The sequence below is a fragment of the Cardiocondyla obscurior genome, linkage group LG07 (genome assembly GCF_019399895.1).
Source record: "Cardiocondyla obscurior isolate alpha-2009 linkage group LG07, Cobs3.1, whole genome shotgun sequence".
Lineage (NCBI taxonomy): Eukaryota > Metazoa > Arthropoda > Insecta > Hymenoptera > Formicidae > Cardiocondyla > Cardiocondyla obscurior.
Window position 1 is genome coordinate 283868 of NC_091870.1, and position 16437 is coordinate 300304.

General features: G+C 47.4%; 2 protein-coding genes across 16 annotated transcripts in view; both read right to left on the bottom strand.

The window, feature by feature from the left end:
* Positions 1-1603: 1603 nt before the first annotated feature.
* LOC139103796 (uncharacterized) lies at positions 1604-7029 on the bottom strand. Its single transcript, XM_070658820.1, has 4 exons — positions 6463-7029; positions 6032-6138; positions 2194-5945; positions 1604-1885 (listed from the first exon to the last, which is right to left on the bottom strand). Exons 3-4 carry the CDS (start codon positions 5903-5905, stop codon positions 1857-1859), a joined length of 3741 nt encoding a protein of 1246 aa, XP_070514921.1. The 5' UTR covers positions 5906-5945; positions 6032-6138; positions 6463-7029; the 3' UTR covers positions 1604-1856.
* A 350-nt stretch (positions 7030-7379) lies between these two features.
* The window catches only part of Para (sodium voltage-gated channel paralytic), a 40660-nt gene continuing 31602 nt past the window's right edge, over positions 7380-16437 (bottom strand). For all 15 annotated transcript variants that reach the window (XM_070658790.1, XM_070658791.1, XM_070658792.1 and 12 more), the window contains one exon: positions 7380-16301. In XM_070658790.1, coding sequence (XP_070514891.1) covers positions 15516-16301 — 786 coding nt within the window. In that variant the 3' untranslated portion in view covers positions 7380-15515. The remainder of the gene's footprint in view (positions 16302-16437) is intronic.

Below are 16437 nucleotides of genomic sequence, written 5' to 3' on the forward strand. Positions count from 1 at the left end.
TTTTTACCGCGAGTAGGGTAGTCTCGCGTACAAATATGTGTCGACCTCGTTAATGCAGAAACGAACAATCATTTTCTGTACTCGGGTCATTCGATTCATCGTTTTGTGCTTCGTTTTGGACTCCGAAAAAGTGCATCAAAACGACAAGGTTACGAAGCGAGCGCAGCGCGCGGAGCCTCCGACATGAATTGCACCGCGTCGTCGGCGTTACCAACCCGCTTCACTCGACACCTTCTTCAGAGACATTCAGCAAGTTCCGGCAACCGTCAACGTCAGAGCGTGAGATCCGCACCTCGCGCGTCTTCTCCGTCGCGGCTTCAGACTTTAACGTTTCGTGCGAGTGATTTTTAAGGAACTTAAGAAAGACAAAGTGCGCGGGGAACATTTCGTATCGCGACAGACTCGTTCGCCGCTTGGCGTCGCAATTTTTCGGCTTTCGCTTCGCCGGTTTGTTGTGCCGAGAATTTAACGAGAGTGTCGAGGACTATTTCGCGAGTGTCCAGCACGAGGGAGGACCAGCCCGACATCCCGCAGACATCCTGAGAGGAGGAGGAGGCCCAGGAAGGGTATCCTGCCCCAGCGGAGCAACCCCAGGGTAAATATTAATTTTTTTTCCGAATTAAATCCTTTAGATTTTTGATGACTTTTTTTTTAATTATTTTATTGAATTAAATTTAATATCCACGACATAATTTTTTAATTTATGTGTTTCAGATCAAGAGGACCTCCGCTGCTGTGCATCATTTAGTGAGATATTTAAGTGCCGCACGCCGAAATCAGATCATACGAACCGCAGCCGGTTCGTCGGTCGCTTCGGGAGTGCCGCTAGTAACCGGCGTTTTTTTGACGATAATTTTTTATAACGGGAGTGCCGAAAAATAACGCGCGTAAGTGTTAACTAATTTTCGCGATATTAATTAATCCGGGCGCGTTCGCGAGTAGACCAGTGCGCGGAAGGATGGCTCGACACGTCCCATCTGAGTGGAGGAGGAGGCCCGGGGGGCATCCTGCATCGGCGGAGCAACTCTTAGGTGAATATAAATTTTTTTTAATAAAATATTAAATAAAAACTTTTGCCCTTTTTTTTTTTATTAATTTTATGAACTGAATTTCATGTCTATATTAATGTTTTTCTCTTTATGTTACAGTCACCGCCAGAATTCTTCAACTCCGCTGATGCTCATGCAGTTCGGTAAGTCGCATGATTTTTTTTCGTAGTTTTAATTGGGTTTCTTGCACCGGCAACACGTCGTCAGATTTCTCAATTATAATAACGCGCACGAAACAGGACCTTTAGAAAAATAGCGCACGTGAAGCGTGCCCATGATTTATTCTAGTATAAGTAAAATAACAAAATTAAAAATAATTAATATCCCCAATTATAATAACGCGCGCGTGGTTTCTTCCAGTTAAATTAAAAAAAACGTACGATATTTATCTTTATTGAAAAGCAGCTTGAGCTCCCGTCCAATATTCATAGGAACAAAAATTCAAATAAGGCATTCAAAGTAATTAAACTGATAGGAAATTAGAGCGCCATGCTTGGAATAAATTGCATTACAGTAAAGGATTAGACATTGAGCGTAGTAAAATTAAAGCAAACTTCTTGTCAAGATTAACATTTAAACTTTATTAAAACCAACAATAGTAACAAGAGCAATAACAACAAGTCGATGTGCCTGAAAAAGTCCGCGGCAATTGCGTTTTTCGCTCTTTCTCGCTCTCTTTCTCTCGGTATCTTTTATATATATATATTCTCGTCTCATACAAAAAATATCAACCCTGCCACCCTCGTGTCACCCCCTTACCAACGCTGCGACCACGTCGAGCTCGAGCGCATCTCGGTTATACGATCGTCACTGCGAACGAACGAGCGCCTGGTGACCTGCGACATTAGTAACATTTGCAAATAAACACACAGGATTAGAGGCGTCGGTGACAATGACGATGAGCGGGACGCGGTGTCCGGTCGCGGTGTAGAAAATTACGTAAAGTTCCATTCGCGCTAACGATCGGCCGGACGTATCCTCGCGGGCCCCGTCACGATCTCTAAAAGCAATGCAAGGAGGCAAGCGAGCAAGAGCGTGGTGCACGTTACCGGGACGGTTAGGAGGTTAGTGACAAAGGATGCACGCACGTCGTTCTCGTCGCGGCGCGATTTCACGCAATCAAGCTCGCACCCTGTGCGCTCACCTTCGAGGCCCTCCGGCTCTCCGCCACGCGCCTCGATTCCGCTAGGCAGCACCACGGTTTCCTCCTGATCTCGTTCCCGCTCCTGTCCCAGGCCGTCGGCGATCAGGCTGATTCTACGGATCGCTTCATCCTCGTTCTCGGCGGTGCACGGCACCGCGTCGATTTTTCCGCGTCTGGTGCCCAAAGCCTCGATCTCCTGTTCGTGCTCGTAGAGACTGGCCGCTGCCAGTTGCAGATCGCGAACGGCTCTAGATAAATCCAGCTCCGCCTCGGCAGTGGTAGTGTCCCTGAAATTGGTGACGTTGTTTTGGTCCTCCTCGTTACTTGTTAATGAATCGCGCTTCGAAGCTACGCGAATAGTATCCTCGAGTCTTGGAGTGACGGAAGGTCGATCGTCGCTCGTCGGCTCGTCCTTGCTGTAAGATATAGAGCTGCTGCGCGTACTGACACTTTGTTCCTCGGCCTCGCAGCCACGTAGCGTCGAGTTGTTGCGCGCGGACAGCTGACTGTCGCGTAGGCGGTCTGCCACGTTACCGAAAGCCTCTGCGATTAATTTCACGTTTTCGTCTGCCACGCGAAGATAGAAATCAAGGTTGTTGGCTGCTGGCGACGAAGACCTCGCGGAATTCGAGTCGGTGTGGCTCGTCGGCTTCTCGCTTTCGGCATTCCGCTCGTAGCTGGTACGTCGCGACCCCGAGTAGTAGCTATCTAAAGATCGTATACGTATGCTCGGTTCGTCAACCTCGAATTCGTCGACCTCGAAGTCATTCGGCTTATCGACGGCGGCGTTTGAATTGTCCACTTTCGGTGACTCGATCGGCGATGGTACCGCGTCATCGTCGCTTTTAATCAAATTAACTAAATCTTGGCAAAGGCGGCTGTACGCTGTAAAATCTGTCTCCGTGCCGCGGCCGTCATTGGCTGCCGAAACGTTGGAATCCGAATGCAGGTACTCGTGCCAAAATGTGTCGCCTAGGATGGCTCTCGAAGACGGCACGGTGTCGGATAGATCCGCGACACCCGACTCCTCTTCCTTCTTCGGACTTTCTCGCGCGGCTGTCGTTTCCGGTGATACGTAATCGTAAGGCTTCCTTCGATACGCGCCTATCGACGGATGGTTGCCGTTGATATCAATATCGCCTTTAACCGCTAATTCTTTCCATCTATTCGCATCGTTATCGGACAGCTCACCATCGCTCATAACACGTCGGAGATAATCCGGTCGCTCGGACGTCGTGGCAAAGCTTTTCGTGGCGTTCTGATATTCATCTTTAATAGCGTCGAAACTAGGCTCGCGCCGCGAATGAATTCGATCGTGATTAATTATTCCGTAAAGATTGGCCGACAGCGATCTGACGGCGCGTTTTTTCTTCATGCCGCAAGCGACTGCCTCCGGTAGCTCTTTCGAAAGATCGATCTTGTTCTCCGTGACGTTCCGCGCCGTGATTGCGTCCTTCCTGAGGGCTCTATAAGCCAAATCGTCCGTGACCACGTCGGGTTCGGATTGCGGTATGTACGACGAGCGCGGCTGCTCGGATTTTGTCGGTGTCGTGTGCAGATAATCGCTCTCAGTTGCGGCGGTGATCGGTCCGAGCGGTATACCGAACGGCGGTTGCGGATCGATTATCCGGAGCGTATTATTAGCGTGACTTATATTACGGAAGAGCACGTCATCGCGAGTCACGTCTGGTTCATCTTTACGTGGCGAATAGGCCGGCAAGCGCAGTAGATCATCCGCCGAGTCTCTGCGCGACAGAACGGGCGACGCGATAAGATAACTAATGCTGGACAAAGTCGATTGCCCCGCGATGTCCGAGAGTGACGTCGGTCTTTCCTTGGGATGCATTCTCCGATAAGCCATATCGTCTTTTGTCCTATCCGGCGAATCCGTTGTAGCCTCGATCGCGTTGGCGTTTTTACTTCGCTTCTGATGAAATTCTTCCATACTTCGGCGTTCGGCGCGATCCAACAGATCCTCGTCGCCGAGACGGAGACTGTTGTATATCGCTTCCAATTCGGACAGAGCTTCCTCGAGGTTCTTCGAGCTCCTCCGTCTTTCCATCGCTTCTTCGGCCGTTTCTTTATTGTTCTCTTTTTTGCATTCTTCAGCGCGATTGATGTCACACGTTGGAGTAATGGTACGCGGGATATAATCGCACGGAGATCTTCCAGATGACCAATCGGACGCAGATGCACGCGATGAAATCGTTTCGCGCTGTTTATTCGTTTCACAGAAGTTCGCTGATTTATTTCTGGCCTTGTACGCGTGGTAATTCGCGTCGTCGCGATTGAGCTGATCATTGCGAATGTTTCTGCGTCTCGTCGTCTCAATTTCCTTGTAGGCCGATTCGTTTACGCTGTGATGGCTTGAGTTATATTTATTGTTAATGCGTTCCAGCGAATTGCGAAATTCCGTTCTAGGATTCGACGTCGAGTTTTCCGCCTCGCGTGCCGTCGTGTCGCGCCAGGCGACTTCGTTGTACGATTGAAAATTTTTCCAATGTGGCTGCCACATTCCGCTTGCAACATTGATCTCGTTGTTTTCTTGTTTAAAATAATTGGGCACATTTTGATGTCTGATGATCGGATAGGAACTGTATCCAAACGCGCGGTAACGGGGATTCCTCGGCGGTGGCTCGGGCGGCTGATTATCTAAATTAATTAATCGACGATCGGCGTTGCAGTCAATCGGCTCCGAATAATGGCACACGTTTTTCGTGGGATATGTAAAGAAGTTTCCCGCTCGGTGGCTGTCCGCGTATACGTCGCCGCTTAGATGTCGCGAGATCTTTCCATAAGTATTGTTTTGATTTAAGTCCGTAATATATTGACCCGTCGAATATCTTCTGGCGTCACCGAACGTTTCGGGATCCGGCAAACTCCCGCGTTCCGTATCCCGTAGACTTTCCACAGAGAGTTTTTGAGCTGGAAATGCGCGGTTGGTCGAATATACGGCCGATCGACGCGGATGTATCGGCGGGCGACATAATCCGTTCGCGTCGGTATAAATAGCGCGTCCCTTATCTTCGTTGTAGTCCGAGGAGCCCCTTTTGCTGTACAGGTCGTTCAAAGTATCGCCGCTGCCGTTCCCTTCGTCCCGAGATAAGCGTTTGATGTAACGCTCCGTGCGAGCGGCGCGAGTTTTCCTACTGCATACGACGTTACTCCTCTGGTAATTCTGCGCGTTGTCCGCGGGAAGAAATTTATTCAGCGAGCTGTTAGACCGGCGGGAATCTTCGTCGGAACTGCTGCCAGCGCGCAGATGATCCCTCTTCGCTTCGGCCCGAGCTTTCAGCTTGTTCCTTCGAGACTTCTTTCCCGAGCCGTCCAACGAACCGTCACTGCTACGTGACTGCAGGGAATCGCGATGCGAACGCAGCGAATCCGATACGTGGCGAATATTATTTTCGGCTCTAATTTTTTTTTGCTCCGAATTATTTTCTATCGAGTGAAGAACAACGCCGTCGATGTGTCGAAATTTGGTAGGTTTCTTTGGCGTTTTCTTGCAGTAAACCATCTCTTCGTCGTTGGAAGAACTGTCGTAATCTTTTATCGATGATATTCGTCGCAGAATTCCACCTATAGACCATTTCTTGTCTTTCTTCTTATCGGACGGGCTGGACACCGCGTCGCAAACTTGCAAACGCCGAGTTGGAGGCAATAGACCGTCCATTCTCAATATATCTCGCTTACGCAGTCCTTTTTTCTCCATAGTGCACGTATCTCGTCAAGCTTTCCAAACGTTAAAACACCTACAAAAAATATATATATTTTATCTCCTCGTCTACATAACGTCACAATAAATTTCGGTAGATTTTACAAAAAGCGTGAATATTACTTCTTTAACATCCCAGGTTTAGCAATTACAATTTCCAATCTTCGCGGGGCTAATTGTAGAAACCGTGTATAAACAAACCGCGTGGAGAACACTCGGCGAAAAGAAACCTAGAAAGTGCAAGGCTCAATTAATGTTTCATACGTTCCCACAATGCCGCATGCAACGAGAGCGCGTTCCTCGAATACAATACTAAAATCGACGGCCACGTGTTCGGTTCTATCGCTCTCCCAGATCTCGCCGTGTCAGTCGTATTCTTTTCGACGTCGACGCACGTAACGGAGTCCGCGTCTCTCGCGACGGCACGCGCGCGTACAGCATACCCGTGGGATCACTCGCGGAGCGAAAGCGTTCTCGGAAAACGGTTGGAGCCCCCGCGATAAAACTCCGCTCCGATTATAAATACACCGCGGTTACCTTGCGTGCGAGCTAACCTCCGATGTCGCAATCGACGCGACTCCTTCCTCCGGGCCCGCCAAGTCGAAGAGTAATGAGTCACCAGCGCCAGATACTCGATCATTGATGCCACGACGATGGCGGCGCGTCGAGGTCAGTGCTCGTCGCCGGGATACCCGATAACCGGTGATAACGACGTTGCGCACCTCCTCCGTTTTCCCGCTGGTCTATTTTCCGGGCTCGTGCGAGATCTCTGACAGCCTCGTCGTCGCGTCGCACGCAGGCAGAGATCCGATACGCGACAACCCGCCGCACACGCCTCTCTCCGGTCCCGCCGCTCAAATTTTACTGACTCGACGGCTTTCTCAGTGCCCGCGCGAAGGCCCGAGTGACCTCGAAACGTCCATCTTTCCTACGCAGGCCCGCTGCACGGGAGGGCAAACATATGTATCCAACTCGCGGATCGCGCACCGAACGAAACAGCCATTACTCGACGTTACTCGGCGAGCGGCGAGCGTCGCGCCAGCGCTTGTAAAAGGCACGCGACGGTACGAGACCGACCGGACCGGCCGCTCGTAACCAACTTGCGAGGAAAGATACGGAGCAGCTGTTAGTCCTCGGGACCCCACCCATCGCGAGCGAGCGAGCGAGCCGCCGCTCCACGCGTCACGGTCTTTGTAAAAATTCTCGAGCGAGTCACCCACGCGTCGCCGCGGCGATTCTATACGCGCCGGACGGCGTTAATGATAGCGTTTCTCGGTGCATCTCTCCCTTCCCTCGTTAGTCTCGCACCGGGGCTCGAAATTTTCAAAGCGATCCCTGTATGATCGACGTTATTCGCTACGGAATTTTCGCGACGAGTAAGAACGGCGGTCTTATCAGGCAGATTCTCGCGAGGACGATACGAGCCGGTAGTTTGAGTCTCTTGGGCCGGGAGTAAAGAAACACAATCGTGTGAGTGTTAAGCTTTTTCGTTTATTGAAAATATCTCTGTAAAACGTGTGTATATTGTGGCCGGGCGAGGTAAGCCGACAATACCGAATCTTCGACAACGAAATGAAATCGGGTAGCAAACGAAGAGATACGGTGAAGACATTGAAAACAATACAGTCGATCGATATTTTTAGTATCTACATAAGTAAAGGACGAATTAACGATGCATTCGCTTACTATTTAATCTTATTATTAATTATATTATGTATAACAAAGCGGTAACAACTTGTTTAACTATTATGATAATAAACGTTTACTTTATATAATTACAATATAATGTGTAAGGATCGTTAACTAATCGATAACAAACGAATCGTGTCCTCCTGCTATCTCTCTTCCTCGTTCTGTTTGCCTCTTCCTCTTCTACATTGTATCATTGTTTTATTTTTTATTTATTTATTTTTTTTCTTATTTTTTTTCGCGTGCTCCTTCTCGCTTTCCGTTTTGACCCAATGTCGATCGTTAGCGTTAATCTCTTTTTTTTTTCTTTTATTATTATAATTATTTTTCTCCGTTCGTTCCCCCTTTCTTTTTTTCGTATTAATTATTTAACAACAGTTTTTTTTATCCTCTTATTATATTTGCTCTTTAATTTAATAATCGTAGTAAACATAGTAATTATTTATAATATTGTGCAAATAACCCATATATTTATATATGTATATATATATATATATATATATTTCCTTTTTTTTTTTTGTTATTTATCCTGTTAATAAAAGTGTAAGTAATGAATGTCGTATTCTCAACGGAGGAGCTTTTCTGCGTTTTCACGTTTTTACGCGCGCGTTCTCGTTTCTTGCGTGCCCGCGCGACACGCAAGCAGCTGATCCACGTGTCCCGCACGACACGCACGAGGCGCGTAGTACACACACACACATACACACAGACGTACCGCAGATTTGTTTGTCTTTAATGGACGATCCTTCGCGCGGTATTTTTCTTTTTCTTTTTTTTTTCCTTTTTTTTTGTCTTTTTTTTTGTTTTTTGAGTTTCTTTAAATATTTCGACAGCTAGCTTCTTCGTTAAAATTGGATTTCTTAGCACGTTTCTACCCTAGCTTGACCCATGGCAGTTGCTTGTTCATTTATACTGGCCGACAGGCTCCGTTAGCTTGACACTTTACAATGCTTTAGCCCAGCGCTCTAGGATTTCTGTTTCATATTTATTTTATTTTATTTATCTCATTAATATCATTATTTATTATCTCACGACGTAGGATTAATGATTCGAGAATATCGAGACACTACAAAGCCCTTTTTATTTTTTATTTTTTATATTTTTTTTTTTCTTTAGCTATCCGTTTAAGAAAATTTTTCGTGCATTTACGATTAGTTAACTTAGTTTCTCTTTTATACAATGCGTAACGGCAGTATCGTCCTCGGAGAAAGTACGTTAAACCTCGTCTTACCTCGCTTAACGAAGGAAAGCCCTATTATTATTAATTTTATTTTTTAATTTTTCTTTTTTTGTTTTAAATTCCTCTTTTGGTATATCTTACAGCCGTCGTCGCGCAAAAGCTGGTATCTTTAATGTACATTTTGGAAAAGATTAACGAAAGTCAACGAAGCACACCACGCATACTATTCCCATCCCCCTCCCTCTTTGTGACATCGCATTCGTTATCGTTATCATTGTCGTAGTCGTCATTGTCTTCGTCGCGTCGTCTTTATTCCTGTTACCAACCTCGTCGTTGCAACATATCGATCAAACAAGCGTTTTGTCTCGTGCGAAGCTTCCTTCCCACAATATTACCAATCGATTCTCCCTCGCGAGAACGAAAGAACTGTCTTCTAAAGAACGATTATTACTTCAATATGTAGCGAGGCTAAAAAAGTAGCTCAGAAAAATAAGAAAAAAAAAAATTTTGCCGTCTGAATAATTTCTATCTATTTTCGTCAAATATTTTTGTCAAGTATTGTCTCGTCTTTCGTAAGATAGTCCTCTCGCTGGTCCTCTTCAATTCGGTTCCACGGACGAAGCGTTAATTGACGCCGACGAGCACGATGCGACCGAATTATTGGGGAAGTCGTGATTGAACTAACGTTTTCAATCGTCGACGAATCGACGACGTTACTTTTCCTAAAGCGGTCTGCATTTTGAGATTATAAAAAAAATTTATATAAGAAAGAGCAATTTAAATTAGATAAATTAAGTCGCGCAACCGGTGTTGCAGAATTGATCGTTCGCGCAAATCGAGTCGCCGGGAACGCGCGTTCTTCAGTCTGGCGATCCCGAAGTCTTCGCGATCTTTTGGCTCTCGAAATCGCGAATCCGTTCGCGACAACAGTTACGCAAATCGGAGCTTCGTGAAATGTCTCGGCGGATGAATCAGCTTTGAATACGTGAACAGCAGCAGCGAAGCGCGCAGAAATAGAAGACGCCTCTACTCCTTTCCCCGTCGTGTGATATTTTTTTTTCTCCGCTCCTCGCGTTGGGATGATTCATTCGAGATCGCGAAAAGCGAGAACCGGCTTGCAGATTCACCTTTAGCGGGGTCTACGACGCGCGCCGCAACCGGGAAAGGACGCGCTCGCGATGCTGATCGGCCGGGGAGGCGTTATCCGGAGATAAGGGACCGTTTATTCAATTATCCCGCAGAAATTAACACGTCGGAAATCCACGCGTGCCGATTAAACGCTCGGCGTAAAGCTCCGCGAGATATTACGTACGTTTACCGCTTCACTGGCGAGCTTTTCGTACTTTCGGCCTTTCTCTTAAGTACAGACACCGCTCGCGTTCGACGAGTGTAATATCGAAAATATGTTATTACGAGTAAAAGCGATTTGATTATTATCGAATTATTTGCACATATTACAAGACAGGGGGGGAGGCCAAACGGAACAGGAAGCAAATAAAGAACCTCGAAGGTACGGGACAGTAAGCCGGACGGACCATCGGATATTTTCGTGGTACTTCGATATAGTATAAGAACGATCAACGTTATCCAGCAAGGTTTTCGTCTTTTTTTAGGGGTTTTTTCTTTTCATTTTTATTTTTTTTTATTTTTGTGTGTGTTGTACGCGTCGTCATCGTCATTGTCGTCGTCGTCGTGCGTTTCCTAGACGCGGTGATTTCAAGGGACAACGTCGATGACGCGAAAAACCCGACCGATCGATCATCGATCTCGATCGGGCGTTTGGAAACCGGAGGGGAAGGCCGGCGATGCGAAACGCAAACGGAGAACGATGACCGATCTCCGAGCGAGCGGGAACAACGCGGCCGCGTTCACGCGCACGCGATGAGGAGCTATTTTTACAGATGCGTAGATATAAAAAATACTTTCCTCGAACCGTTCCCTCCAACGCGGAGCGAAAGCAACGTGGTGAAACGCGGCGAAACGCAACCTTGAAGCGACAAGGGTGTCTTGAGAAAATTCAGAATTGACGACGTGTGCCCTTCGTGTCGTTTACATTATGTTTTCCATAAATAGATCCCTTGGAGTTTTTTTTTTTTTTTCAACGTTTAATTTTAGCGAATACACCTTAAGCGATTTCTCAAGTTCGGAGTCTCGGAGACCCGCCGGGGGGTGCAAGATCGTCGGGTGAACCGCGACACGAGTATTCGCGAGCCCGCAGTTATATGTAAGGTATACGTAGAAAAGCTACGAGGACAATTAATGTTGGATAAAATCTCTCCAAGAGCTAGAAGCTTCGTCAAAGCGAGAACTCGACGTCGGTAGGATAGCGTGAATTATTTGTACAGTAATTCTCAAACGTCTGGATGCCCCCATCCTGTTAACATCGTTTGCGAAGTAGCGGACGCTCCCGAGTATTTCGACACGTTATGTGTTCTCTGCAACGACATCCCTGCGCTTCGATGTTCTCGTAGTCGTTGTTGTCATTGCAAATTGTCATTAATCGTTATTAGCACTGTCACTCTCTCGTTATCGGTTGCGTTCGGACGATCCAACAGTCGCTTTTTCAACAGCAATCGAATCTGATTGACGGAGAGAATAACGATGAATCGTGAGACAAAAATATAAACGTGCACGTGACGGTTTATACATTTTATTTTTTTACGCCGCTGAGAAACGCATATAAATATCAAAGCGTTAACATACCACATATCCCTAGAAAATTAAACGTCTAATTTTTGTCGGTCGAAAGCTAATTAAAAAAAAAAAACAAGAAACGAGTATGTTTCACATATTTGTATACCCGTGTTTCTTATTCGTAACTCGATTATGCTGGACGTGTAGCGAGACGTCAACTTCATCACGATTGCATTTAACGGGTCCTCGGTACGCTCCGCTCGTAAATCCCCCAATCACATTCAATTGCGTCAAGACTGTTACATCATCGTGACGAACGTCTCCTGAACACGGCCTTTGTTCTCGTTATCAGGTCTGTCGCCGTCCTCTTCCTTAAAGATCATCCGCGCGCCGAGCGAATTACAAAGCTCGTCGCTCGCGTTCTCGACCAGCGAGAAAACACTCTTGCCTTCTTTCACTCTCTCTCTCTATCTTAATCCAAATTTCAACGATCGTACTCGCTCCTACAAGTCAAATTCCTGTCGACGAGCGTGGCCGGCTTTCCTCGTCGTTGTTCCTCTCGACCCGCGCGCATCTGTCTCGCCGCGGTTCTTTCTTCCGCCCTACCGACCCTACGCAAATCGCGGATGCAGACGTAAAAAAATAGCGATCTGCCCTGGATATACACACACGCATACAATTATCTTTCTCTCTCTTCCTTCTTCTCCCTTGTATTTTTACTTTTTTTTTTCCTTTATCTTGCCGCCTACTTAAGCTTATGTCGCCGCGAGACTGCGACAACGCTCTCGTTAATTCGTTCATACGAACGTTCGCTCGTATACGCGAGAGAGGCGAGACGCGCCCGCGTAAAACTGTCTTCCGGTCGACATTCTAGGGGAAATGACAGTCAGTGTTCGAAGAAAGATGCAGCGTTCGAGCAACAGGTTTATTCGAGCGACTAATAAAATGTGAATGGAAGAAAGACGCGGGCGCTTTGCTCGTCTCGTTCCGCGCGCACATATCTCTCGTTATAAACGTATCTCTTGCGAACAAGACCGCTGCAAGCAAAGTTAGCAATGTCGTCATCGTCGTCACGCGTTATAATAAAACTCTGATGCTCCGTGTACAAATTGTTGAATACACGTTGAAAATTTGCTCTGTTGACTTACAGATGTAGATTGCGCAGAGGCGAAATGATTTAGTGCTCGCTTCGTGGCGGAATCGCGACGACGACTGCGGGGGGCTAATAGCCACGGTGGAAAGAATACGCGGCGCGCGTTTTAACAAAGCTGAGGAAAAATCTGGGCGCGAGACGCTGAAGCAGCGGAGGGTAGTCTAACGGGACGGACGTTTCTCCCTTCGGGAGTGCCCGTCCCCCGATGAGTTCTCGAAAGAAACGGACTTCTGGATGCGTATTCTTTCCGTCGTGGCGACCGTCGATCGTGAACGACGATCGTCGAGACGCGCGCAAACTTCGACAGACACGAGCGCGATTAAAGTCGACGTGGATCTGCACGCGATTCCGCGCCAAGTCCTGTGCGTAAACCCGTCTAATTCTGCGCTTTACATACGTCCGTCGACGACGGCGTTAAAAATACCCCGGGCACCGAGAAACAAGTAAGCGAAGGATACGCTCGCTTTCGCGACGGGGGGAACGAAGCGACGGCTTTGACGACGGTGTGCGACGACGTTCCGCGGGATCGTCGTGGTTGTTTGACTCGCACAGGAAATCGAAGTTAGATAGCTTAAAATTGCTGTTATTCAAAAGGCACAACGTAGGGTTTTCTCATTGTCCAATTAGCGAGAATACTGCACGGTTCGTTTTTTTTTTTTTTTTTAATCTCTCAATATATACAAAAAGGCTCTTTCACTATGCAGAAACCTTCCTTTTTATAACATTTTTCCTGTGTTGTTTCCAGGCTCACGAAAAATACGCGGACTTTAGAATTCCAAGTGAAACACCCTCGCTATTGAAAGAGCAATATATTTCGGAGCGACCAAACTATTTTACATAACAATAAGTATTTCTTTGTAATTAAAAACGTCGCCAGAGACGAATCGGGCGAACAAAATTCGCGCGAGCTCCATTCTGTGCACTATATACGCAATATATGTATATATATACATACATATATACATATACATATATATATATATACAATAATTATAATATAATTACAATAATTCTAAAGTATTCTCAGGGTGTTTGCGGGATTTGCGACGCGAGACGGGTTTACGCGCGCGGCGATCGATTGCGATTAATTCGAATAACGATACACTAGAATGTATTAATTTATTCCGAAGCGCGTTTATATACTACGTCGTGTAAGACTGCGTGTAAGTTTTGCAAATGTGTAAATATCTAGCTGATGATGAATCTGCAGAATCGCGCTCCCTCCCCCTCTCCGTCCCCTTCAGCCATTTATCGAGAATGTTAAAAAATACATGTCGCCTTTGCCTCATTTTTTTCTTCATTATTATCTTTTTTTTTTTTGTTTAACGCTAATACGCACGTTTCTCGCGTTTAATTACAAGATCGCGACGCGGAGGAGTCGAAAGGGAAGCGTGGGAAGGGCGGCGAAAGAGCGGAGGCACAGACAGGCAAGTAGGTTGAGATAAATAGATAAGTCCGCGAGAGAAAAATTCGAAGAGAAAAGAAAAAGAACGGCGATACGATAAAATTCTTCACCGAGATGCAAAAGTATCGCACACGGCAAACGTGATGATAAAAAAAAAGAAAAGACAAAACGCGGCGGAGAGATGCGGACCCCGGGTTTTCGCGCGGAATTAAAGGAGTATCTTACACGCCGAACACCATTGACGGATATATCCTTCGCGTTCAAGAAATAGAGCGACGTACTCGCGTATTTAATATAAGATCAAAACCCTTCGGGGCCTAACGAGAAAAAACGAGGGCTGGAAGGGGAGGAGAGAAGGTTGTGGAACCAAAGCATTCGCGCACCGTTTCCGCGAGAGATGCAAGCCGAGCGAATGTAGTAACTACTATACTCGCGCATACATTTCATTTTATGAGAGAATGAGTCCTCCTTCGTCTGCGAATTTTCTTTCGCACGTATTCTTCATCGTTAATCGAAAGTAATCATCATCATTATCGACATCGTCGTCGTCGTCATCGTTGTCATCATATTGTTCTTTCGCGCTTGTTTTTTTTTCCTTTTTCTTTTTTCGATCCTACTACCTGCGCTTACATATCTCGAAAGACTTGACGGCCGGGGCGTCGCGAGGGCGATTGAGCGGATACTGCTGTAAAACGGTGTAAAAAATCCAAACTGCGGATATAGAGATACGCGAGATTGAGCTAACTTGATACGAGATGGTGTAGACAAGAGGTCGCGCTGCCCGATTAGCTCGCGCGTTGCCCCGACGTCGGCGTCGACGCTACGTTACAATGGTCGAACGACGAGGAACAGAGGCTAAAAGATCTCGCGAGATCCCGGGTATATTTCAGCTCAACGTCGCGAACGTTACGTCCTCACGAGTCTCGGTGTGGGGAAGTCGACTCAGAGAGGACGTCGCGACATTTAAGCTTTCCTCGTTGCTCCTCTTCGTTCTTCTCGGCCGCCTGGCGCTTTTCGCACCTTCTTCTTACGATCCGGACAGCACGGCAAGTGAAATCCGATCTCCGAAAGCCAGACTGGCAATCGGTGAGAAGCGGCACACCTCCGAAATGGACCGACGGGTCTTATCGCAGTCTCCTTGTGTACTTCGTACGGATGCTCGTCTCTGACGTGTCTCTCGTTCTCTTTCTCTCGTTCACTCTCTCTCTTTCTCTCTCTTACTTGTTTTCTCCCAACGGTCATGGCTCGTTTAAAGTCGATTTAAAGGCAACTCGTTGGAGGAATGTTATTTTATACAACTATAAGGCTGTCGATGGAGAGGACACGCGAGGTGCCCGCCCGGCCACTACTCCGCGCGAGCAGTGCGAGCGGCTAATGGTGAGTGGTCATCGTCGTCGACGATGCTGCTGCTGCTGCTGCTACTGCTGCTCCTGCTCCTGCCGCGAGTGCTGCGGAGGAGTGATTTGCGACGCACGGACGGCGGCGGTGGCGGTGATAGCGACGTTGGTAGCTGCGGCGGCGGCGGCGGCGACGACGACGATGGCGATCAGACGTCCGCGGTTCTCGAAGTAACGCTCGGCGAACGGCTGTGTATGACGACGCGGTGACCGTTCTTCGTGACGTAGCCGTCGCTCTCGACGAGCACCTTGGTCTGCCGGGCACACAGGTCGGTGTCCGGATCGTCGCTCTCCTCGCTTGGCCCGCCAAGACGTTGCTGCTTGTGTTTCCGCCAGGCGTTTTGTATTAGACGGGCGCAGTATTCTTCGCGTTGCCGCCACAAGGTAGACGAGACCGGCTCGTAACCGACCTCGTCGGGCCGAGTCTGGACCTCGGCGAGGTCGCCCGTCTCTTCGATCGGATTGCCCTTCCGTGCGAAAAAGTCCTTAGTGAGAGCGTCGAGGATGTCCACACAAAACATAAGGTCTCCCTTACATATAGGGATATCCATCGACACAATCTTGTATTTATTGGGCTTATGTATCTGCAACGGGGGCTCCAACACGTCTAAGAAATCCGACAGTTGGTCATATCTGATGTATTGCGTGCCGTCCGGATCGAACTGTTGCCAGATCTCGTAGTACATATCGTAGTCGTCGTCCGTTAGACCCTCTTGCACGTCCTCGGTAGCTTGCGAGTAATTCTCGAGAATCACGGCGATGTACATGTTGATGACGATCAAAAAGCTGATCACAAGGTACGAGAGCAAGTAGGCGATCCCGATCGTCGAGGATCCGCAGTTGCCCGGGTAGCCGATCTCGTTGTTCGGCTCCTGGCAGTCTTCCTCGTTTATTATACCGTCGAGAACACCGTCCCATCCGGCCGAGGTTGACATCTGTCAATGTATAATTATTATTACCGCTATATCTGAGATGACTTTTTCACCAATGCACGCAAAAGATAAATTCTAACATTCAATGTAATATACTCACGCGTTAAACGTTCTTAATTTAATATATAATTTTTTTAAA

What these genes read in the sequence shown, in the direction of transcription:
- LOC139103796 (XM_070658820.1), bottom strand. Translation starts at nt 5,905, where the DNA reads ATGGAGAAAAAAGGACTGCGTAAGCGAGATATATTGAGAATGGACGGT. An exon ending in AGAGCCGGAGGGCCTCGAAG is followed by an intron (nt 1,886 to 2,193) that starts GTGAGCGCACAG and finishes CTAATGTCGCAG; the next exon opens with GTCACCAGGCGCTCGTTCGT.